At 37.5% G+C, this 24,535-nt stretch overlaps 2 protein-coding genes across 3 annotated transcripts; one reads left to right on the forward strand and one right to left on the reverse strand.

The window, feature by feature from the left end:
* Nucleotides 1-1,383: 1,383 nt before the first annotated feature.
* Nucleotides 1,384-17,369, forward strand: gps1 (G protein pathway suppressor 1). Of its 2 annotated transcripts, none has more exons than XM_082165932.1 (14): nt 1,384-1,494; nt 3,129-3,221; nt 4,822-5,003; nt 5,089-5,253; nt 5,760-5,895; nt 11,588-11,665; nt 11,762-11,822; nt 12,064-12,149; nt 12,281-12,375; nt 12,491-12,596; nt 12,700-12,780; nt 13,835-13,972; nt 14,286-14,420; nt 16,105-17,369. In XM_082165932.1, exons 1-14 carry the CDS (start codon nt 1,462-1,464, stop codon nt 16,177-16,179), a joined length of 1,464 nt encoding a protein of 487 aa, XP_082022058.1. In that variant the 5' UTR covers nt 1,384-1,461; the 3' UTR covers nt 16,180-17,369. The 2 variants fall into 2 exon arrangements, with proteins under 2 accessions (XP_082022058.1, XP_082022059.1); XM_082165933.1 differs by having other exon boundaries at nt 1,404-1,494; nt 14,286-14,437.
* Nucleotides 16,912-24,058, reverse strand: dus1l (dihydrouridine synthase 1-like). Its single transcript, XM_082165905.1, has 14 exons — nt 23,902-24,058; nt 23,308-23,549; nt 23,089-23,197; nt 21,652-21,702; nt 21,456-21,568; nt 21,106-21,188; nt 20,923-21,026; nt 20,660-20,807; nt 19,623-19,719; nt 19,438-19,523; nt 19,062-19,228; nt 18,639-18,676; nt 18,420-18,495; nt 16,912-18,097 (listed from the first exon to the last, which is right to left on the reverse strand). The coding sequence occupies exons 1-14, from the start codon at nt 23,978-23,980 to the stop codon at nt 17,976-17,978; spliced, it is 1,515 nt and encodes a 504-aa protein (XP_082022031.1). The 5' UTR covers nt 23,981-24,058; the 3' UTR covers nt 16,912-17,975.
* Between the last annotated feature and the right edge of the window lie 477 nt (nt 24,059-24,535).

Consider the following 24,535-nt stretch of genomic DNA (forward strand, 5'->3'; position numbering starts at 1 on the left):
ATTCATTTGATAAGAAACTGTGTAACAAGATAATGTACAGCCAACCAGTCATTATATGAAAATAAACCCCTCTAGGGGAATATAAGAAACTCGATAATGATCGGCTGATTGTACAATATCCCTTACATAACAAACACTTAAACTAAGGTGACCAGATTTCTGAAAAGGAAACTGGGGACGTTTCCTAGTTCAGTGGTCAAAATATAATTGATATCTCACTTGTTATGATATATTAATTAAAAAATACAAAAATAAATACATTTTTGTATGATTTTGTTTTTTAATTGTTAATTCCACTTACTATTATTATGTGGTCTTAATACAATTCACCAAAAACCAATCACAAATAGTAAATAGTAACCATTGCAAATTTCAAAGAGATCATAACAGTATTATAACAAAATTATGACTTTACAAAAAAAACACATTACAAATATAAAACAAAATAAATGTGACAACTTATAATTAAAACAACATTTGTATAATTGTATTTAACAACATTATTATTTGAAATGGTGACTAAACCCCTTGCCAGAGCCTGACTCCACCCACTGGCAATATTTGAAAAATGCTAGAAAAGTGGGCAGACCCCAGCGGAGACAGAGGGGACGAACCGAGGGCGGGGCTGAGCGGGGAGGCGTGCACCTGAGACCCGCTGTCAGACTCTAAAATGGAGAGTGACTCACAGGGTCGCAAGACGACGTAAAGTACATGCATCTGATGAGTTTTATAGAGTTGATGTCAATAGCGCGCGCTCTCTGTAGGCATATTCATATTTTGCCGCTCTGTGAAAAAACCCAGCAAAATGCGCCGGCGCATTTGTCGACCCCAGAGGATTAACTTTAGCCTAACCATAAATTGTGATTAAAATATATATGATCAGTCACATCAAGACGCCGCTGCGGTGGTGGAGTCCATGCAGCCTGATGCAGGAGGATCAGCGTTTGGCACTGCGTCGCTTTTCAGCGCGAGCTGTGTGGAGAAGCCCATTTCCACCTCTGTTGCGTTGGAGAAGCAATCCCGCGTAAAATGCAGGTTGCACACTTGAGTCAAAAAAGTTACTCGAATCAATGAACAGCACTAATAAAGCCCCATTCGTACAGATCAGATCATTAACAAAAAAAAAGTTGGTTTAGGGTTTAGTTACCCTTTAACAATATAATTGTATGTAATATATTCATTTTCACCAACTGAATAAAGGCTACCATTACAGTAACGATTTCTCCCCCCCAAAAAATAAATAAAAATTGTTTTATGTTTGCTTTTGGAGGCTATGTTGGTCGGGGTGTTTCAAACCATCCAATCATGTTAGAATGTGTAAATATGTTTTTATCCTGACCTCGATTAATTTTTCAAACCAATACTCAATGTAGTGACGTCTCCGCGCTGCAAGACGTCGACCACGCGCACTCTCATGCCCCGGATGTGTTTGTGTGCTCTGTTTCTGCAGAGGAGGAGGAGATGCCACTACCCGTGCAGGTCTTTAACTTTCAGGTAAATCGGCGCCTTTAAATGCTTTATCGTCATCTTCCACACCGCGAGAGCGGGTAGAAGAAGCATACCAAGTTGAAGTACCTATGTTTACAATGTTAATTCCTCACCTCTCGCAGCCGTTGTAAGCTGTTAGCTCGTCTAGCATGAGCTCGTAAGTCAGAGCGGCCCTCAGGATGCGACAGGCACTTCTCAAGTTTAGCGGCAGCGCGCGACTATCCGCCCGAGGACCTTGATCAATGTAGTTTCGATAATGAATACAACTAACAGAGCTGTTTTGGTTTACACCCGAAGTGGTCCAGTTGGTTTACTCGTGGTTGTTTGTGAAACACTTGGGTAGAAACTTTCTTTAGCCGGCTAAGTGTATTTAGCTAGCTATCTCGTTAGCAAGCAGTCTGTTGTGTCAATTAGCCAGTGTGCTTGAAATTCAGGCTGTCTCTCAAAACAGAGTGTGCTGCCAGCCTAGAAAGTATTTCAGTCGTCGTTCAGATGTTCCACACTTACATATGGTGCTCTAAAATACTGTCTAGGTAGGCAGCACACTAGGTTTTGAGACAGCCTCCATCATTTGCTTGCAGAGATGAACATAGAACATTGAATATTTCAATTCCAACCACATAACCAAAATGGTTAAACACTGTGGAGCTGCTCACAATTTGAGTGACATTTCCATTTTAGAAACACTAGACACATTCAGCTGTATTAGACTGTCGTTAAAAAAAAAAAAGTGCATTATAATGTAGTTGATCAAGAATGACAGACCAGGTCTCATTATGCACTATGTAATCTTAAAAATGTTGGGTGTAGGAAAGTGCATGTTGTGAATGATGTAACCGCTTATTCGAGATGGGAGAATAATGGTATTTTGAAAAATGAGTAATTGAAAACCTAATAAAATTGACTTGGGAGATGAATTTTGAGGGAACGTTTCCCCCTCAATGTTTCTGGTTGTTACAATCATGCATATGGTTACAAGTATTAAAATGATGCGTGTGTGAAGCCAGTGTTTACTAATGTAATCGTTGCTGCCACTTCTTTCATCTAATGACTTTCTATACACCCTCGCTTCTAGAGTACAAACATTGTCCCATTTGGTTGGTTTAGCCTATATTTTTGTATTAATTTCAACAACTTTGACTTGTTTTTGTCTCGAGGCTGCTGCCGGCCCAGTGTGATTTTTATAAGCATGCACCTTCTTGCAGGAGAGTTTACAGTCAGAACGGAGAGATGCTGCAGAGCAGGTTCAGGGCAGGATCAGGGAAAGCTTGTATTTGCCATTCAGATCAGCCTCATCCTCATGGGAAGAGCTGAACTACTTCTGTCAAAGAAGCATGTCTGACCCGTTCATGGAATTTCACGCACGATTCAGTGTGTACAGCTCGAGCTCCTCATCATATTCTCTGGAGGTAACCACACAATGTAGGCAGACCGGGTGAAGCCATCTGAAAGCCTGGGAGCTAACACTCAGTGTTGTGATATTATGTTTTTGTTTCCACACAAGATTTGTTTGGTGGCAAGGGCCAAATGTTCCTCAGAACTCCATATATTTCACATGCTCGATAGGACTTTTTATTGATGTCACTTGAAAACATTTCTCCAGTGCAGTGTGTTAAACGTAATGCTTTCTGTATTACCAGGGGTCTGTAGAGCCCATGCAGATAGATGCTGACCCTCAGGAAGACCAGCAGAATGCGCCTGACACCAACTATGTTGTGGAAAACCCGACTTTGGTATGTTGAGTGTTTATGATTGACGGACTCTTGTATCATTTGAGGATCATTTGAAGTGTTTAATGGTCCATACAATTGTGTATTTGCTTCCATAAGTTGTTGGCTTTTCTAAAGCATTATGCTTTTTTTATTTATTATTTTGAACAAAATATCCTTCAGAATCTAAGTTCTTTTGGTGTTTTGATCTTTGATCTTCTTTTGGTAGAGATGCACTGATATAGAAATTCTATAATATTTTGTATTAAAAATAAAAAACACACTTCAGGATTTAGGCATCACTGCATTATAATTTAAAATACAAAATATTTTCATTTTGAGATTTGCTAAAGATTACATTTGACATTACGTTATTACTTGTATTAAACATTTACTTTACCTCAGTGTTATCTTAGTATTATTTATATACTATTATAGTAATTATGAATATTTTGAATATGATTTTATTTTTGTATTTTCTGTATATTCCTATTTTTTTTTTATATGTGCTTTTGTCATTTTTATATTATTTATTTATTGGTTTAAATTATTTAAAATTTTTCTATTTAGTTCTAATTTAAAAAGGTTTTCATCTAATATTTGTATTTTATTTTATTTCAGTTGACAAAGGCAATTAAAATAAAAATAATAATAATTTTACTTTAGTAGTTTTAGTTTCAACAGTCACAATACTGCTTTACCTTTGCACTTACCTAATGCTCACTGAAGTCAAATGTAAAAATTGTGGAAATGAGCATCACTTTATGGTTCGATATCCAGTAATATATTGTGTCAGTATAAGCCGCTTTCCGACCGGAGGAACCTTTTCACAGTTCCTAGAACTATTGGCTAAAGTACCCGGATGTTCCTGCGGTGCGAACACGCTGACTAGGAACGATTTTAGCTCTAGGAACTCCATTTGGAGGAACTAATTTAGCTCCTACTTCAGAGTAGGGTCTAAACCAGCACTATAGGAACTACTCGTGACGTTAGTGTACGCTGACCGAACGCACGCAAAACACCAGCACCTGCCATTTTTAAAACAGCTATGTAAACACACAGATTATATATTTACTCCAGAAACTAACTATACAAACATGGAAAACAGTGATAGATGGGCCTCTAAACCTTTATGCTGAAGAGAAAATCCAACGCAACAGAGAGGACCAAGCCAAACATGATGATATATTTCTGCTGCTCAGCTAGCAACACTGGACATCAACCACACGGCATAGGCTAATAGCTTATGTTCATATACTGTCTACTTTCTATGTATAACAGTTCTATCTAATAACATATTAAACAGTACTGTTGGACAGATCGCTAACTAATGAACACAGAATGCGAGCATTGTTTGCTCTGGCGTTCTCAGTGCCATCAAAATAAAGGTCCTCCACGATGTCAAAATAAAAGTCGCAACAACAAGCGTCACTCCCTTACCCCTCCTACCAGTTCCTATGGCCACTTGGCCAGTGCGAATGCAAACAGCAAAACCGAGTTTGGGGGAGAGTAGTTCATAGAACTGTTTAGAAGTGGACAGTTCCTGTAACTACTTGGTCAGAAAGCGGCTATAGTTTGCTTCCCTACTTTTTTGTGACTTGATTTTATTTATTTTTCTGTACAGGATCTTGAGCAGTATGCCTCCAGCTACAGTGGACTGATGAGGATTGAGAGGCTGCAGTTTATTGCAGACCACTGCCCCCAGCTACGAGTGGAAGCACTGAAGATGGCCCTGTCCTTTGTCCAAAGAACCTTTAATGTTGATGTCTATGAAGAAATCCATCGCAAACTCACTGAAGCTACCAGGCAATTCCAGTTCCATTTCTAACATTTCTAGCATAGCATGCATGGCTTTGACTAAGTTTGTACTTAAAATATTTGTCAATCACAGGGACGTGCAAGGTGTCCCTGATGCAGTACCGGAGGGAGCAGTTGAACCCCCTCCTCTCGACACAGCCTGGGCAGAATCCACCAGGAAAAAAGCCCTACTCAAACTGGAGAAGCTGGATACTGACCTTAAGAACTACAAGGGAAACTCCATCAAAGAAAGCATAAGGCAAGGCCAGACTTATTGTTTCTCTCTTTTTGGTATTAGGGGCTTTCGCACCGGAGGAAACCTTTTCATAGTTCCTAGAACTATTGGCGGAAGTACCCGGATTTTGGCGTGTTCGCACTGTAGGAACTAAGAACGATTTTAGTTCTAGGAACTCCATTTGGAGGAACTAATTTAGCTCCTACTTCAGAGTAGGGTCTAAACCAGCGCTATAGGAACTATCCGTGACGTTAGTGTAAGCTGATTGGCCGAACGCACACAAAACACCAGCAGAATTCGAGTGCTGAAGTTCTCAACGCCGTCATAATAAAGGTCCGCCTCGCCGTCAAATTAAAAGTCACAACAACAAGCGCGTCTTACATCACTTCAGAGTCCTACCGTCCTACTGGCGTTCCTCGGGGAACCACCCTGGTGATCAGTTCTCAGAACTACCTGGTGCGAAAGCCGCTATTGACTGTGATTCTGTTCCGTGGCTATTTTACATCTGAATATCTCTTGCTTGTGTTCAGGAGGGGTCATGATGACCTTGGAGATCACTATCTTGACTGTGGTGACCTCAGCAATGCCTTGAAATGCTACTCCCGAGCCAGAGACTACTGCACTAGCGCCAAGCATGTCATCAACATGTGTCTTAATGTAATCAAGGTATGGATGTATGGTCCTCCCTGGCCATCAACTGGTGTGTTTAATGATACACACAGGGCCTAAATCTAACTTTTTGCCACACACGCCACTGGTCGGTGACTTAATTTGTTTTACTGCCCATAAATATTTTTTTACTGACCATGAAACTGTTTTTTGCAAAAACAGGCAGTAATGACAACAACATTTTAGATACCAGTGAAAATTCACAATTTTATATTCAAATTTCGATACCACAGCTAGAACTACAAAGTTTACTTAAAGACAAGTAAACAGTCTGTAAAAACAGTAACAAATAATTAAATTACAAGCAATAGCACAACTAAATACAGTAGAACAAAGATACAAATGAAATGAACAGTGCTTTTCAGGTTTTTCAGGTAGGTCTAACAGTAGTATAGAAATTGATAATACTGAGTAATAACTGCATAGTAGTCGCTGTATACATTTAATATAGATTAATCCTTAAAGTTACAAAAGTTATTCAGTCAAGAGCAGGTAGAGATTTTTTTTGTCTTGTTGTTTAAGTCAAGTCACCTTTGTAAAGCTTTATACAATACAGATTGTTTAAATTGTTTCAGCTTTGGCTGTTATTCAGCTGAAGTCAGTTCAGTGTTGATTCAGTTCTGTTGTAAAGATCATCAATTATTAAATTAGTTAATTTCATCTATAAAGCAGTTCTGCAAAAAAATTGATGTCATCGTCCATCTCAGTTCTCATATAACCGAGTCAGTCAGATCAATAATATTGTTGAATGTTAAGTGTCCCCAACTAAGTGACCCAGAGGCGACAGTGGCAAGGAACCCAAACTCCATCAGGTAACAGAATGGAGAAAAAAAAAAACCTAGGAAGAAACTTGGCTCAGTCTGGGGGGGCCCAGTCTTCCTCTGGCCAACGAACGAACACGGTGTGATTGTGATTCAGGCTGTTCACAAGATTCACAAGTCAGAATTCAGATCGGGATCGGTAGCATTCAAATATTCATCCAGTTCCTTTTTGCTTGAAGATCGGATTCATCATGCCAGTATGGAGACGTAGCTGGCCATAGGGTCTTTGCAGAGGACTGGTTCTTGTGGTCTTTGCTGAGGATCTGTGCTGATGGCTGTCGTGTCAACAAGGCCTTCACAGGGGATTGTCTAGTAGACACGGTCTCTGCTGACATTCAGGGCTGTGTTGTGGTCGTGTCTAGGTGCAGGTCCACCATCTGATCTGGAGATGGACCGGATCCGGCTGATTACGGTAACCCCGGGATAAGAATGAGACAGACAGTCTAATATTAGCGTAGATGCCGTTCTTCTTACGATGTAACAAGTACATCGGGTGTTATAGAAAGTGTTCCCGGTTCTGGTTGACCTAATTCATGCAGCATGATGATCATTTAACTGATTTGAATGATATAAATTGATTATGTGTATGCCAGATTAAAGAAATGGGTTTTTACTAGTCTAGATTTAAACTGACAGAGTGTGTCTGCTTCGCGAACAAGGCTAGGAAGACTGTTGCAGAGTTTGGGTGCTAAATATGATAAGGATCTACCACCAGTATTCAGTTTTGATATTCTATGTATTATCAACTGGCCAGAATTTTGAGATCGCAATAGACGTGAAGGACTATAATGCGTTAAGAGCTCACTCAAGTACTGAGGGGCTAAACCATTTAGTGCTTTTTAAGTATTTACCAATATTTTTAAATATATGTGATGTTTAATAGGGAGCCAATGCAATGTTGACAGGGGTAATATGGTCATACTTCCGGTTCTAGTAAGAACTCTAGCTTCTGCATTTTGGACCAGCTGGAGTTTGTTTATTGAGCATGCAAGGCAACCACCCAGTAGAGAATTACAGTAATCTAGCCTTGAGGTCATGAACGCTAAAGAAATATGCTGTTCTACAGATGTTAGAAATGTGGCTTTCGAATGAAAGATTGGTATCAAACAGCACACCCAGATTCCTAAACTGACAATGAAGACTTGACAGACCAGCCATCAAGTACTATCATTAGCCGCGTTTCCACCGCAGGAACTTTCCCCAGGAACTAGGAACTTTGGGCTGGTACTCGATGTGTTTACAGCGCAGGAACCAGGGTCTAAATGAAGTTCCGGGTAAATATTTCCCCCTCCGATAGTCCCTGCTCATGAGGTAGTACTTTTTCAAAGTTCAGGAACTTTCAGGGGTGGGACTTGTGCGCTGCACAAGCTGATTGGTTGTGTTCACGCCGCATTTTGGTTGGATGACTCCACGCAGCATTTATTTATTTTTAACCTCCCTTTTTTAAAAATCTATTGCGGTTCGTGTCGTGGCTTCATGCAGTAAGAGTTGTCTGTCTGCAAATATGGAATTTAAAAAAGAAAACTGGTGGACTGGCGACGAGTTTCAGGCTTTATTAAGGGTATTTGTGGAAGAGGAAACTTTCTGCGCGTTCGTCCCAGCCATCTCACGGTTAATGTCTGCAAAGCTGATAACATACGTTATATCTAACGTTAGCATTACGAGCTTACTGAACACGCTTTATCAGTGCTCGTCTCTTTTCTGCCACAGCTTTTATTAAGTCATTATGTTTACACATTGTCATCTATTGCAAGGCACTCCAAACCATGTTACAAATTTACTATAACAGGATTGAAATAGCGCTTTGAGGTTAGTAACAAACAACTATTTACAAGACTATTCACTATTTATGATTGATAGACGGGGTTCAGGCTTTTTTTTAAGCGTTTTTGCGAAAGAGGAAATTTTTGCGCGTTCGTCCCAGGCATCTCACAATAACTGATAACATACGTTGTCTAATTTTATACGCATACGAGCTTTCTGAACACGCTTTAGTATCAGTGCTAGTCTATTTTGTTTTGTTAATTACCTCGTTAGTAAACCAATACATAACTGCAGCACAGTTTGAATCTCCTCCATACTTATTATAAATGTGGCGCTCAAAACTGATTACTGTCCGTCGCAGACTGGGAGGAGCAGTTGCGCACAGTTTACCTTCCCGGTACTTTAGACCGCGGTGTAAACGCAGAAAGCAACCGGTCTGGGGCAAAAAAAGTTCCTGGGAAAAATTGTTCCGGGTAATTTCGGTAGAAACGCGGGCTTTAGTCTAACAATATTCTAGGTTATTCCATGCAGAGGTTTTTTTGGTCCAATAATTAAAATCTCTGTCTTTTCAGAATTAAGTAGGAAATTACTAGTCATCCAATTTTTTTATATAAACTATGCATTCAGTTAATTTTGTGAATTGGTATGTTTTGTCAGGACACAAATAAATATAGAGCTGAGTATCATCAGTGAAAACTAATGGCATGCTTCTTAATGATATCTCCCAAGGGTAGCATGTACAGAGTGAAAAGCAACGGTCCTAGTACTTAGCCGTGCGTTACTCTATACTGTGATCGATATGATACCTATTCATTTACTGATACAAATTGGTAATGTTCAGATTAGTATGATTTTAACCATGCCAGTGCAATTCCACTAATGCCAACGTAATTTTCTAGTCTATTCAAAAGAATCTTGTGGTCGATGGTATCAAATGCAGCACTAAGATCCAGTAACGTTAATAGAGAGATAAATCCACATTCCGATGATAAGAGCAAATCATTTGTAACTCTAATGAGAGCAGTCTCAGTACTATGATAGTCTAAATCCTGCCTGGACCATTTCTTTCTAAAGAGGAACATAGTTGTGAGGATTCTCCCTTTTCTAGCATTTTTGTCAGATATGGTAGATTCGAGATTGGTCTGTAATTAACTAATTCTCTAGGATCAAGTACGTATCCTAATGACAATGATGAATTAATAACATTAAGAAGAGGATCTATGACTTCTAGAAGTATCTCTTTCAGTAGCTTAGGGTATAGGGTCTAACATACATGTTGTTTTTGATGATTTCACAAGTTTAGAACATTCTTCCTCTCCTGTAGCAAAGAATAAATGAAACTGTTCCTCAGGGGGTTTATAGCACAATGTCTGATGTGATCGTGTAGTAAACGGTTGCTTGGTTATAATTTTCTCTAATAGTATCAATCTTGTAAGAAAGAAATTCATAAAGTCATTACTGTTGTGCTGTTTGCAAACATCTGAAGTTTATGCTTTATTTTTCGTTAATTTAGCCACTGTATCAAATAAATACGTAGGGTTGTGTTTGTTCTCTTTTAAGAGAGTCAAAGTAAGCAGATCTAGCAGTTTTTAAGGCTTTTCTGTATGCAATAACACTTTCCTTCCACGAAATGCGAAATACCTCTAGTTTTGTTTCCTTTCAGCTGCTGGTATGTTAAGAAGTAGAAACTGATCAGGAAGATTATTTATAAAGCAATCTTTAGTTGTAGAAGTGATAGGTCTACCATATTTATAACGGAGATGGTTTTGCAGCCTTGGCTAAATGGAGTATACATGAGACTAGATAATGATCTGAGATGTCATCGTTCTGCTGCAGAATTTCAACGCCATCAACATCAATTCCATGTGACAGTATTAGATCTGAAGTATGATTTATGACAATTAGTGGGTCCTGACATATGTTGTCTATCTCCAATAGAGTTTAGAATGTCTGTAAATGCCATTCCCAATGCAACTTTTTCTTTATCTACTTGTATATTAAAATAAAAACAATTAAGACTTTGTCTGCAGCCAGTACTAACTCCGATTGAAAATCAGCAAATTCTTTGATAAATCTGTATGGTATCCTGGTGGCCTGTATACAGTAGCCAGTACAGATGTCAAACAGGATTTATCACTTACATTAGATAACGCTTTATACTTGAAACAAGACCTCTAAGTAATACTGAAAATATTACTATAAATTACAGCAACACCTCCCCCTTTGCCTTTCAGACATGTTTATAACAGTCTTGGAGGGTAGACTCATTTAAAGTACTGTAATTGTCTAGTTTTAGCCAGGTTTCTGTCAAACACAGCACATGTAAGTTATGATCTGTGATCATATCATTTACAAAAAGTGCTTTTGTAGAAAGGATATTAAAAACTCAGACAGCAGAAGGAATATTAGGCTGCTGTCACTTTAAGAGCTAATGCACTGATCCAATATACTGATACTGTCACACATGTGTTGTCTTTTTCTACTGTTTACATTTACTTAAGCCGTAACTGACTGTTTACTAGGATGCTTAAGGAGACTGGCGTTTTTTTTTTTACATAATTTTGTGTGAATTTGTCCATTCAAGCACAAGACGATATGAAAGCTCAATTAATTATTTGCGCATGTTTGTAAATGTTTGCGCAAAGAAAACTTTCCACAACGCAGAGAGTAACTAATTGTGCTCCCCTTCACGTCGTTGTGCGCTTGAATATTTAAATTGGCAAGGCTTACACTATAGCAACGATGCAGTGCTGTCCTTTCAACTGTCACGAGCATCATTCACGTTAGTTCACGTTAATGTTCTCACAGTCACAACATTGCATTGTTAGGAATCATAAAAATGATACCGGTTAAATGGCGATTGACATTTCATATACTCATATTTTTACTTTCATTTGGCGAGTGTTAATTTTAGGCTCTGGATACACATTTATGAAAGGGTATTACGTTTTTTTATTTTTGCTTAATGCTTTAATGCATAAAATCTCTAAATGTTTCCTGCATATAGCAGAAGTTTCTGTTTCACAGTTGTGAATCTTTTTTGTGCTTATAGCTTGAAAATTCAGGCAATCTCTAACAACTCATTCAAACAACTTATTTTATAGGTTAGCGTTTACCTCCAAAACTGGTCCCATGTACTTAGCTACGTCAGCAAGGCTGAATCCACTCCAGAGATAGCAGAGGTAGGAGCAATCTTCCATCTTCTGCTTTACTGACCTGTGCGATAACAATAGAAAATGACTCTAAAATGTTCATTTTTGTTTGTCTCTGCAATCTAGCAACGAGGAGAGAGAGATAGTCAAAACCAATCTGTACTAACCAAACTAAAATGTGCTGCAGGCAAGTACATTATTTGTTTTTCAAATGTATTTGTTATTTGACCCATTCTGAATGATACATTTAGTATGTTTTTAAAATTAATGTTTTATGTATCCATGCTGTGTATAAAATCAGTAATTTCTATTAGTCACATTTTCAATTGGTAGTCAATTCCTACGATTTGTCGTGTTAAAAAAACTTTTTGAGCATGTGATTTGATATAATCATCATCATCATCATCATCTCTCTTTGGTCACATTAGGATTAGCAGAACTTGCCTCAAGAAAGTATAAACCGGCTGCCAAGTGCTTCCTGCAAGCCTCCTTTGACCACTGCGACTTCCCTGAGGTTGGTGTCATCCTCAACCCTGTTCTAATGCTACAACAGATATTTCTAGTAATATTACCAATTAAAGTAAAGATGAATGAGATGCAGTTTCTTCCTACAATTAGTAATGAGATGCTCTATTTGCTCTTTAGCTGCTTTCCCCCAGTAATGTAGCGGTGTACGGGGGGCTTTGTGCCCTGGCTACATTTGACAGACAGGAACTGCAACGAAATGTCATCTCAAGCAGGTGAACCTTTTGCTTAGCATGTTCATGCTAGGTGCTTTAATGAGAGTTAGATTGTTACTTGGGTACATGTGGATAACCCTCACTTGTTTAATTTTACTCTCCTTTTATTTTCTAGCTCCTTTAAATTATTTTTAGAGTTGGAACCCCAAGTCCGTGATATTATCTTCAAGTTTTACGAGTCAAAGTATGCATCTTGTCTGAAAATGCTGGATGAAATGAAGGTAAGTTTGACATTGACAATGTGCAATTGCAAGATTTATATATATTTTTTATGTCATTTTAGTTTAGTTTGTGATTCATAAGTGTTTTATCACTGTTTTATAGGATAATCTCCTCCTAGACATGTATCTGGCCCCTCATGTAAGAACACTGTACACACAAATCAGAAACAGAGCCCTCATACAGGTACGTAAATGGATATGAGTTTTCGGTCAATGCATTTGATTTAGATGCTGAACTTGACTTCTGCTTAATCTGATTTGAATGTTTGTTGCTCTTTGATGTCTTGTATCCAAGAGCAACAAACATTAAAATCAGATTAAGCAGAAGTCAAGTTGAAACTTTTTTTGTTTTGTTTTGCCCTACATTTTATTCTTTTGAGTCATTTGGTTGTTTTTGTTTCTATATATGAAAAACATATTTATTGGAAAAAAACGTACATTTCCATAAATATTTTTTTGTTTGTTTTCAGTTTATTATTGCAATAATAGCTGGAAAACAATGACAGACAGTGGAAACACAAAATATTTGTGTATAGTTAACAAAACTGTTTTTGATCTTTATATTGGTAAAACCCCAACAAAAAACAACTGCAGTTTGCAGGTCATCCCGGTTTTTTATCCTAGCTTGGCATAGTTATATTGATATGAAATGCAGAATGTGAGTTAAAGTTAACATGGAATGGTCATGAAATAATATTTCAGGGTTCCTACACAGTTTATAGAAGTATGTAATTTGATTTGAGTAATTTCCAGGTCTGGAAAAGTATGGAAAATATTTGTTTAAAATTAAGAATTCTAAAAAGCGAGTCTCTTAACACTTCTCTTAATGTGTGCCACTCAAACCAGCAAACGATAATTTACCGTAATTCAAAATGTACTTTCCTGTTTGGTGATCGTGCAAGATCAAACCACGATAACAGTATCAAAGTGATGCGTCACAGGTGAATATGTACAGGTTTTAAAGTGTTTTATGTATTCATCACTGAGAAAACCAATGAAAAAAGTTTTTGAAAATATTTACAGATGATGATTGTTCTATATACCAAATATAATGCTGTATCATTAATGATAAACATGGTCTGAAAAATCTGCAGAGAGGTTTGGAAATTTGGGTCTGGAAAAGTATGGATTTTTTTAAATGGAAAATTTGTAGGAATACTGATATTTGCTTTGAGTATCAGCATAGTTGCACTTACATGAGTAATTGATTAATTTTGTCTTTTGTTTCCCATGGGCAGTACTTTAGCCCCTATGTGTCAGCAGACATGAACAAAATGGCTGTGGCCTTTAATACCACAGTGGCAGATCTGGAGGATGAACTGACCCAGCTGATCCTGGAGGGCCTGATCAATGCTCGTATCGACTCCCACAGCAAGGCAGGGCTGCGTTCTCTCATCTGTCACCCTGATACTTCCTCTTCTGGAACAACGTTCCCTTTGCCTGTTGCTAATCTAAAATACTTAGATTTGTTTTTTTTAATCAATACCTTTTTGCATTGAATGAATTATATTTACTGTCAACATTTCTCTCACTTTGTCATTGAGCTTGATCTTGAATGAAACATGCTATGATACCTATTTTTATATCTTAGGGACCATTATAGAAACAGCCTTTGGTCATTAAAATGCAATAAACTTTGACACATGAGTTGGACCTGTGAATTAAAAAATGTTGTCTCCCTGTTTGTAGATCTTGTATGCCAGGGACGTGGATCAGAGAAGCACAACTTTTGAGAAGTCTCTACAGATGGGCAAAGAGTTCCAGAGACGAGCGAAAGCCATGATCCTGCGGGCAGCTGTGCTTCGTAATCAGATACACGTCAAGGTAACAGGGTCCCCAGGGTAATGTGTCCTCGCTCTGCTCTGCTCTTCACCTCACCATCCCCTGACCATCTCCTTCCCCGTCCCTTCAGCATGAGTGTCTCAGAGCACTTACGCTCCTCTGTATTTCTAAGGCAGTAAGTGATCTGCATGAGCTTTGTTGTGGTAAGCGAATGTTAAAGGAATATTCCAGGTTCAATTCAACAGTGCTTTAGTCCCTCCTTTTCTTTAAACAAATAAAAAAATCTGGGTTACAGTGAGGCTCTTACAACTTTGTGAAATGACACTTCTTTTCAGAAGTTTGAGGTCAGTAAAGAAATAAGTTTTAAAGAATGTAATACTTTTATTCAGCAAGGACACATCACATTAATAAAGTGAGAGTTAAGGCATTAAATAATGTTAAATAAACAATTTTCTATTCATCAAAGATTCTTCTTTTTTCCCCCGAAATTTTTTTTTGTTTTGTTTGTGGAATGTTACGAAACTTGGTAAAGGTTTTGGCACTTGCTATGTAAACACACAAAATAATCATGGACTTCGTTTGAAAAGGTTAAATGGTCCTGAAAATAATAGTCACACTTGTCTTGTGCTCCTTGCATTGGAAAATGAATGGGAGACGAATTTCATCTAGTGGAAACTTTTGGTACTGCGGCCAAACAAAATCTTACTGAAAGCAAATTTTTTGAGGTATCAGGCTCAAATTTTTAACACAACTTGTTTAGATTTGTGGCTTTGATTTTCTCACAGTTTTAGAGTAAAACATGTTTTTTGAAAATATATATTTCATATAAAAATGTATTAAAAATAATGTAAAATTCTATAACTTTTTTTAAGTTTACTTTTTAAAACTTTTAGCCATATTCTGCCAAGTGTGGTCTTTAAAAAGAGCTCAAACTTAAGTCTGTGCTCTAAAGCATTCAAGATTTAGGACAGTTTAAATTGGAAATAAAAATGTTCAGGTCTATGCTCAAAGAGTGAATAAATGGATTATAAATACAGCGTAAATATATTTTAGTACCATAAAATCTCCTAAAAATAAAAAATAAAAAAAACATTATCAAACTAAAATATAGTACATTCATTTCATTGAAATAAATAAAAAGATGTGTCATTTTTGACCGACGCGTGAAGAGCACCAGAGGGTTAAACCCTAAAACAAATGTAAAAATTGAAGAGAACAACTTTACTCTGCAAACAGTACAAGTTTTAACTGAAAAAAATAAGCTTTACATTTCTGCTGTTAAAGATTGGCGGCAATTGAAACCATTAAAACCATTGTAAGTGCTTCACCATGACCATTTTTTAAAGTCTTTGTATCATCTTCACAAATGCTGTCAATTGAGCTTTAACTTGTATTGAACCTGGAATATTCCTTTAAAGCAGTCACTAGCCTGTCATTGCTCTATTACCTGTCCAGCACTCAGCTGTTCAACTAGATGCAAGTTCCTTTAAGTTCCAATGACCAGAATAACTGTAAGCTCTCTTCAGCTTTCTTAAGGTTCTGTTCCCAGAAAAGAAGCTAAAAGAATCGGAGACACATAAATATTCAAATGTTTGTTACACCCCTAGTCTTCATCCCTCTCGGTCACCCTGCCATTCTTCATGAACATCAGCATGCATTTCCTTCTCAGTCTGTTTTTATCGCTCTACATGATGCTTCACGCTGATTCCTCTGATTCCTTTCACAGTCCCCTCCAAGAGAAGGCAGTCAAGGGGAGCTCACACCTGCCAACAGCCAAACACGAATGAGCACCAACATGTGAAGACTCGACCAGATGCCTCTCTAAGGAAAGTAAAGTACACGGGGCCACTGCCGCATCTTAGGCCCCCGTTTAGAAATCAATTATTTCCCTGCTGAAGAGAGAAAAAATCACAATCTAAAGACTTTATTTAAGTTGGGAAGAAGATATCTGTTGTCTATTAAAGACAAGCACACCCTGTTGCTCAAATGAAAAGGAAAAATAGATAAAAAGAGAAATGCGGCACTTAAGCTGTACTGGCCTGTTGTTCTTTGTAAAGGATGCACTTTCCTCTGTATCTTGTGACAAACCTTGATTACACATTGAGAAACCTCATCACAAAACATGCTTTTAAAATAAACATACATTCAAAAAGATGATTCAACCTGGAAAGGCTCTTTCTCCATCCGTTTCTGGTGAGATTTAGGTGGTGGTTTTGCAGATGAAAATGCAATTACACCGACTTTAACACTCTTTATAGCGATTTCAGCCTCATCTCTGTTTAATAACATTTTGTTATTTCTCTGTATTGTGTTCTGATTGTCACTCCAGTGAATCATCATGAGCTGGTCAGTGACGCAAAACAAAGGTAGACTTTACTTGCTTTTATGGCCTTGAATAAACTACACAGAAACGTTTAGAAACCATGCAGTTTTTTGGTCATTATTAGAAAGGGAGAAGGGCAACTACATTTCTTTCTTTCAGAACTTCATTTATTTGAGCAAAATTCCCAAAACCATTACTGTAAGTCTAAGAAACTGATAAGAAAAAAATGTTTAATAATCCACACAGAATAACCACAGCTCTGTACACACATTTACATTTATGGACAGTATAGGAGGATTAATTCAAGGATGTCTGAGTAACTGACCCACATTCTTTAGGATAAGGCACTGAGTTGAGTCTTGATGCTTTTAAGTACTGTGTGGAAAAATAAGCATGTTTGGCTATAATAATAATAATAAAAAAGTCATTGTTGAACCAAAGTTGTTTTAGAACTGCATACTTGAAATGCAAAAAAAAAAAAAGGCAACAATGATGGCAAATAGGGTAAGGCATCTAAATCAGATCATTTGTAGTGTAACTGTCCTCACCTCTAAAATGAATGTCAATGTGTGATCATACATGATCACGGCAGCAGAGGAAAGTAGTAAGAGATCTCGGAGTAAAAGTGAATTTATATAGGCCTACATGCTCCAAAAAAACATTAAAAGTTGTTTCGTTGTTGTAACATACAAATCTGCTGAATCTTTCATTTCGGAAGACAATAAATAAAATAAAAATGCAAATTTCAGATTATGTCTGCATGAAGATGTCCATCAGTGTATTTCCACAGAATGTCCCGAGATAAAAGGCCAGATCTTCTTTCTTGGCCGAGTAGGATTGTGCGTTCAGAGTGGCTGCTTCATATACCATGTTCCTATCATTATCAAGCACATAAGTGTTTATAAGTGATTATCAAAACACTAATTCTAATAAGCAGTCTCAAAATATGGATCTATATTCACCCAGAAGCAGCCCAGAAAGTGGTGCATCATTGAAGAGAATGATTAGCACAAGTAACAGCAGCACTGAGGATACATCAACAGCAGATGTACCTTGAACTTTTTTCTGTCTGTTTCTTTGCATGTTCAGTTACTTTGGATTCATCTACAAAAATGATCCAAATTACATTATAAAGAGATGAGAACCAGGTTTGGCCACGACTGCAGTCTTGAGCTTCCAATTCAGTGCAGCAGCTTCCCAATGGTAAGTGGTCAATCAGTTCAATGAGTTTTCAGATATCCAGGACATGAGCCTCCTTTAGGTCAGGGCACAGCCTACAATGGATCATGGACAGCAGTGGAATCTGTCTGGCTGTTGAGTTTCCCATTTGTCAGCCCACCACCTGTCTCGGAGTTACACTGTCTCAAAGCCTTGGTTTTGAATCTCAATCCATGGCCTGAAACCCAACAATAGACACAGAGGAAATAGTTAGTCTTGTAGAAGTGGAAGGATATTACTAGATACATACAGATACAAGCTGGGTGAGCAGACTGACCATAACAATAGTGTTTTAATATTAAACATTCATAGTTAATGTAACTTTCTCTTAGAACGAATTTTAAACCGTAGACTCAATATTTACACTACTATATATTTTGGCAAATTATAACCAAATACCCCATTCTCAACAGTATTAAATCACTAAAAATATGAACAAAATTATTTATTTTCATAGTGTGCAACTTGATCAGTAGTCTCTTTGTGGTTGATATACTAACCAGGGCAATCAGCCACTTCCTTGAAAGCCTTCCTCTTGCAGCAGCCACGACACAAGTTGAAGACACATTTATTCCCCTGTTGAAGGAGTAAAATAACATACATTCACCTCGTGTACATTTTAAGATTTTTAAAAGGCACATGAAATGGTTCTGTAAACACTTCGAAAATGAGTACATTAAACTTAAAACAACAGTTAAAAAGACAATCAAAAGTCTTACTTTAGGGTTGCCACATTGCTCACACTTAATGTATTTTGCTGCAGAACACAAGGAAGCAGAGGCATGTTATTTTACCTTCATAAAAAAATGCTGTTCAGCACACTACCGTTCAAAAGTCAGTGATTTTATTTTTGAAAGAAATTGACTTTTAAACTTTCGATTCATCAAAAAATCCTGAATTTTTTATTGTCTGTATCAATCAGAAATGTTTCTTGAGCAGCAAATCATCATATGATTTCTGAATGATCGTGACACTGAAGAATTCAGCTTTGACATGACAATATTACTGTTTTACTGTAAATTTAATCTAACAAATACAGCCTTGGTGAGCATAAAAGACTTCAGTTAGTTAGGATAATGTGCACTGTGCCATCAGTGAGGTCTACCGGCTTTAGAAAACACTGGGAAAAGATTTGGTCTTACGTTTCAGCTCTGGACAGAAGTTCTTATAGGGGTTACGGGCTTTCTTCTTCTGCTTGTTCTTGGAGAGCGAGTCGTTGGTTCCGTCATTGTCCTCCAGTGCCCTCTTCACACACACAGCTTTCATTTCCAGTGCTTTCTGCCCGTTTTCAGTGTTTGGATCCTTGGGCCTGCAAAATATCCCATCCTCACATACAAGTTCCAGGGTAATACACCGCTATATTCAAACTAGTTTATGTCCATCATGGACAGAAATGAACCTCCTCAAACCATGGGTCATTCAGTGACAGTTATGATTAATATTATACTGCTTTGCTGAGAACACAGAAATACTATGATTGTGATTGGTGTCACACAAGATCAGAAAACACATCCTCACGGTGGTCTGACGTAGGGTTGACAGATCCAGTGAGGGAAGGGAAGTCCAGTCTGATTCCATTCTGATTCATCTTTATCCATCTCCTCCTTAAGAGTAAAAAGCCAGAGAATTAAACTCCCAAAATCTATAATAAGCCTAATGTTTATTCTTGGAATTAAGTTTTTTAATCAGCAATGTTCCTTTACCTGGCAACGTTGTTTCAGCTGTCTGTTGATCTCCACGATACCAGCTACGTTCTTGGCTTTGGCTAACTCCTCCCTGAGGTCTTGATGTATCTGTAGGCTGTTGTAAACATATACATACTTATTAGTTATTACAGAAGTGATCACCAGTTTGGGGTCGGTTAGATTTTTTTAAAATGTTTTTGAAAGAACTCTTATGTTCACCAAGGCTGCATTTATTTGATTAAAAAAGTAGTAAAAAAAGTGATATCGTGAAATATTATTACAATTATTATTATCACTGGGGTCCAAGCACTAATGGCCCATGTGGATGATTAGCCAATAAGTTGAAATGTATCTTATGTGGTTTTTAGAGTAAAGTCCATCTTGAATCTTTGATCATAATACGTATTAGTGGACTCGCATTCAACATTTTAATTCAGATGAATTGCACACCATAGGATGTCACAGGACAATCAGAAGTAAATGCGAAGATATCATTTGCAGCTCAAAACCTTATTTATCTCAAGGCCCTTTTCATTTTTATAATTTATTTATATGTGCTCGTACACTTTTATGGCAGAAAAAATAATAATACGAAGAAAAAAAATCTGTCCAAACACATTAGGGTTCCAGCACCTTCAGTGCTTGGACTCCTAATAACTCATTTGTTTCTGTGAAGCTGAATTTTCAGTATCATTACTTCAGTCTTCAGTCACATGATCCTTCGAAATCACTCGAATATGATGATTCCAGAAACATTTCTGATTATTATCAATGTTGAAAACTGCTTAATATTTTTCTGAAACTGTTACTTTTTGTCCAGGATATTTGATGAATAAAAAGTTCAAAAGAACAGCATTTATAAGAAATAGAAAACGTTTGTAACTTGACAAATGTTTATAAGGTCACTCTTGATCATTTTAATGCATCCCAGCTTAAAGTATTATTTTTTCAAAAGAAAAATCGTGCTGACCCCTCGAATGGTGGCTCTCTCCATTTTAAGAGATGGAAATCTCAAGCCACAGCACAATATCGAGGTCAAATGTGAAGGAACATACGTGTGGTGCCATAGTTTGAAGATGTGGGCACGGACGTAAGACAGACTGCAGGGTGGGTGTTTCTCCACAACATCCAGGTACTCCTCAGCCATCTCCCACACAGGTGGACTTTGGCCTTCAAACAGGGCAGGATTGTGGAGATTCCCTTCTGTGAATGTAATGTGTTCATTTTTATATTACTGCTGCAATATGAAAGATCAAAGTATCAGTCTTTGTGTACAAGTATGTTTATGAATCTTCTCTTTGTATGAGGACAGCGTTACCTGCACTCATGACACCTTGTACTCCAGTCTCCTCCATGCAGTGCTGAACATCACTCAGATGCTGGATGTTTCCGTTGGCGAAAACAGGAATGTTTACAGCCTCCCTTCACAAGTACAACAAAAGTTAATCATCAGGACAAAACACTAATAGTCAGCACCAGCAGCAAGGGTTGTATCTCTTACCGTACAGCTTTGATATGCTTCCAGCTTGCAATGCCGGTCAAAGCCCCTTTTTGATCTTTGGTTCTCCCATGAACTGTGAGGAGCTTTAAAAAAACAAAAACAGATACCAAACCATCAGTTGGTTCAAGAATATTTGATTCACATTACATTGAAGTTTTTGGTAACTTAGTGGTTACATCTGGTAACACAAATGTTGACTGATCAATTCCAGGTTAGAGAGACCCTAAGAAGAGATCCCCATCCACCAGTGGGCTCCTGACAAGGGCACGTAATCCCAAGTTTGCTATATATGCGCTACCCCTTCTAGACGTCACTTTAGATAAGAGTATCTTCTATATGGAACACTTTACCTGGCATCCAGCCTTTTCCAGCATTTTTGCATACTTCACTGTCTTCTCGATCTCCGGGAAGACCCGGATTTTGCAAGTAATGGGCACGGAGAGTTTTTCATCAGCCAATTTAACTGTAAACAACAGCACCTGAATAAGATACATATTCTCTGCATGATTCACATCTGCACTGAGCTTTTAAAATGAGACCACTTACTCATTTTCTCAAGAAGGTCCCACTCATCTTGAAGAAACACACCATAATGGCCTAGGAGAGATTCAAAAACATCAAATGATTCCATATAGTGACAAATTTTGAAATTGAAACACTACCATTCAAAGGTTTGGGATAGTAAAAATGTTTGAATGGATTTGAAAGAAGTCTCTTAAAGGGTTATTTCATCCAAAAATGAAAATTATCCCATAATTTACTCACCCTCAAGCCATCCTAGGTGTATTTGACTTTCTTCTTTCAGGCAAACACAATCGGATTTATGCGTCGGGTCAGAGGTCACTCTTCCGTCAGAACTCGACTCGTGTACGATCGTTACCGGAAGCCAGTGATTATAGTTTATAATGTTATAAATATGGATATTTTTCTTACAAAAATGCATCACTTTGCTTCAGAAGTTATAAACTTCACATTTTTACCTGAGAATATGTGCCAACAAATATTTAAAACAAATATTCTAAAGTTAAATTCCTTAAAGGACAACACAATTCATTAACCCCCTGGAACCGGATATGGATTATTTTATGATGGATGGATGAGCTTTTTTTGGGCATCAAAATCTAAGGTACCATTCACTGCCATTATAAAGCTGGGAAGAGCCAGGATATGTTTTGATATAACTCCGATTGTGTTTGGCTAAAAGAACAAAGTCATATGCACCTAGGATGGCTTGAGGGTGAGTAAATAATGGGATAATTTTCATTTTTGGGTGAACTATCCCTTTAAGCACAACAAAGCAAGAAAAATAAGTCTGGACCCTTCTCCTGCGCTCTATCCAGAATTTAAACTTCTCCCATCTGATTAACGTTTTCACACCCCAAGATCTAGACACAACTGCTTATGAGAATTATTTTGTTCCTTTGGCTACAAATCTGTTGACCTCTCCTCTAGTGTGAAGGACATGACTGTGTTATTGTTATTGATGCGTTTATCTTGTTTTGCAGCTTCATATGTATAACCCAAAACAAATTTCCCTTAGGGGACTAATATTAAAGTATCAACAGCAATACAGTAAAATCAGTAATATTGTGAAATTTAAATATAGATACAATAAAATTTTTTTTAATTATTTGAATATATTTTAAACATTTATTTATTAATGTGATATCAAAGCTGAATTTGCAGCATCATTCCTCCAGACTTCAGTGTCACATGATCATCCAGAAATCATTATAATATGATGATTTGATGCTCAAGTAACATTTATTATTATCAATGTTGAAAACGGTTGCTGCGTAATATTTTATGAAAACCGTGATGCATTTTTTCAGGATTATTAATGAATCTAAAGCTTTATTTGACATGGAAGTCTTTTGCAACATATAAATGTCTTTACTGTCACATTTGATCAATTTAATGCGTTCTTGCTTTAACTTTTGAATGGCAGTGCATATCTTGCATACAACAGAAATGAATTGTTACCTCTTTTGGCAATCATCTGGGGGCAACCCAGATTGAGATCAATAGCATCACAGTAATCCTGGGCAAGTAAAGCTGCCTGGATAAACACCTCGGGATCATTGGCACAGAACTGTATGGAGACACCAAAACAAAAATACTTAAGTCAATAACACGCACAATCCTCTCTGTATCCTCATGGAGGAGGATGTGTTCTTGTGTTTACTGACGCCAAACAGCCACCTGTGTGATGAGGGGTCGGTCCTCCAGGCTGACTTCGTTGTAAAGGTTCTCGCGGCGGTAGTTGGCGTCTCTGAGGAACACCTGAGCGTGTAGCATGGGCGTGTAGCAGAGCTCTGCGCCATGTCTGCGGCTCAGCAGCCTCCACGCCAGCTCGCTCTGGTCCACCATAGGCGCGACCACGTAGCGCGCGCCCTTCAGAGTGCTCCTCCAGAACTCGAACCCGCGGGGTTTCGCCATGCTGCCTACATGGGATGAAGTCATATTGACTACATTAAATCATAAGATTATAGACATGGATATTATTCACTTGCATGTTTTGATCAACATAACAATTAGCTTCCACTATACGACCTAAAAGGAACATTAATTAACAAATTAGTAATGGTAGTCTATATGGATCTGTCAAGGCATTCTTTACTAAACATTTTGAAATGTGCTTCAGCAAGAGACTGTGACCACGGAATGATTTGTGCTGTACATCTGAAGAAATAAACTGTAATAATGCATATGAAAGGCAAACACATTGACAGAGCTTATATGTTAACTACGAGCTGTCATCGTTTTATAACAGACTGATGAGAGCAGAATACTTACAGTAGCTTGTGATCCAGCTACAGACAGCAGCTCTGTAATGCGGCACATGAACTGCTGTGTGTGTCGCGGTGATATACATCCGTGAGGAAACAATATACCTATTGATTTATTCCGTGTTGATTATGAAAACAGATTACTTATTACTGGGATAACTTTTTTTGTGGTTTAAAAAAAAAAGATTTTTCGTTGAAAAGTAAAAATTAGTCATGTCATCGATCTTTCTAATGTATAGACACATTTGTTTTGTATATAATCGTGTTCGTATACGGTATATCCATAATTTGCGCCATGTTAATGGAGACGGATTCAGTGAGGCAATCTGGGAATATAGAATCTTAAAATCTGTTTTGTTTCGATTTTTTATTCTACTAGATTTACAGAAGTCAGTGAAATAATATATTTACGTCTGCGCCATAACTGATCACTAGGTGTCACTGCAAACCAAATAATATTACTGGGATATACTGTATTTTTCTTTGTAAGATGAATTATGGGTCTTAATTGTGTTTAGTTGAGTGTATATGTACATATTAATTCACCATTAGTTATTTAAAAAAAATTATACATGATTTTTTTGTTGTTGTTTTTTTCAGATTTTTAGGTTTATTTGTGAGATACACATGAACTAATTGCA

The sequence above is a fragment of the Leuciscus leuciscus genome (assembly GCF_965113295.1).
Source record: "Leuciscus leuciscus genome assembly, chromosome: 1".
NCBI lineage: Eukaryota > Metazoa > Chordata > Actinopteri > Cypriniformes > Leuciscidae > Leuciscus > Leuciscus leuciscus.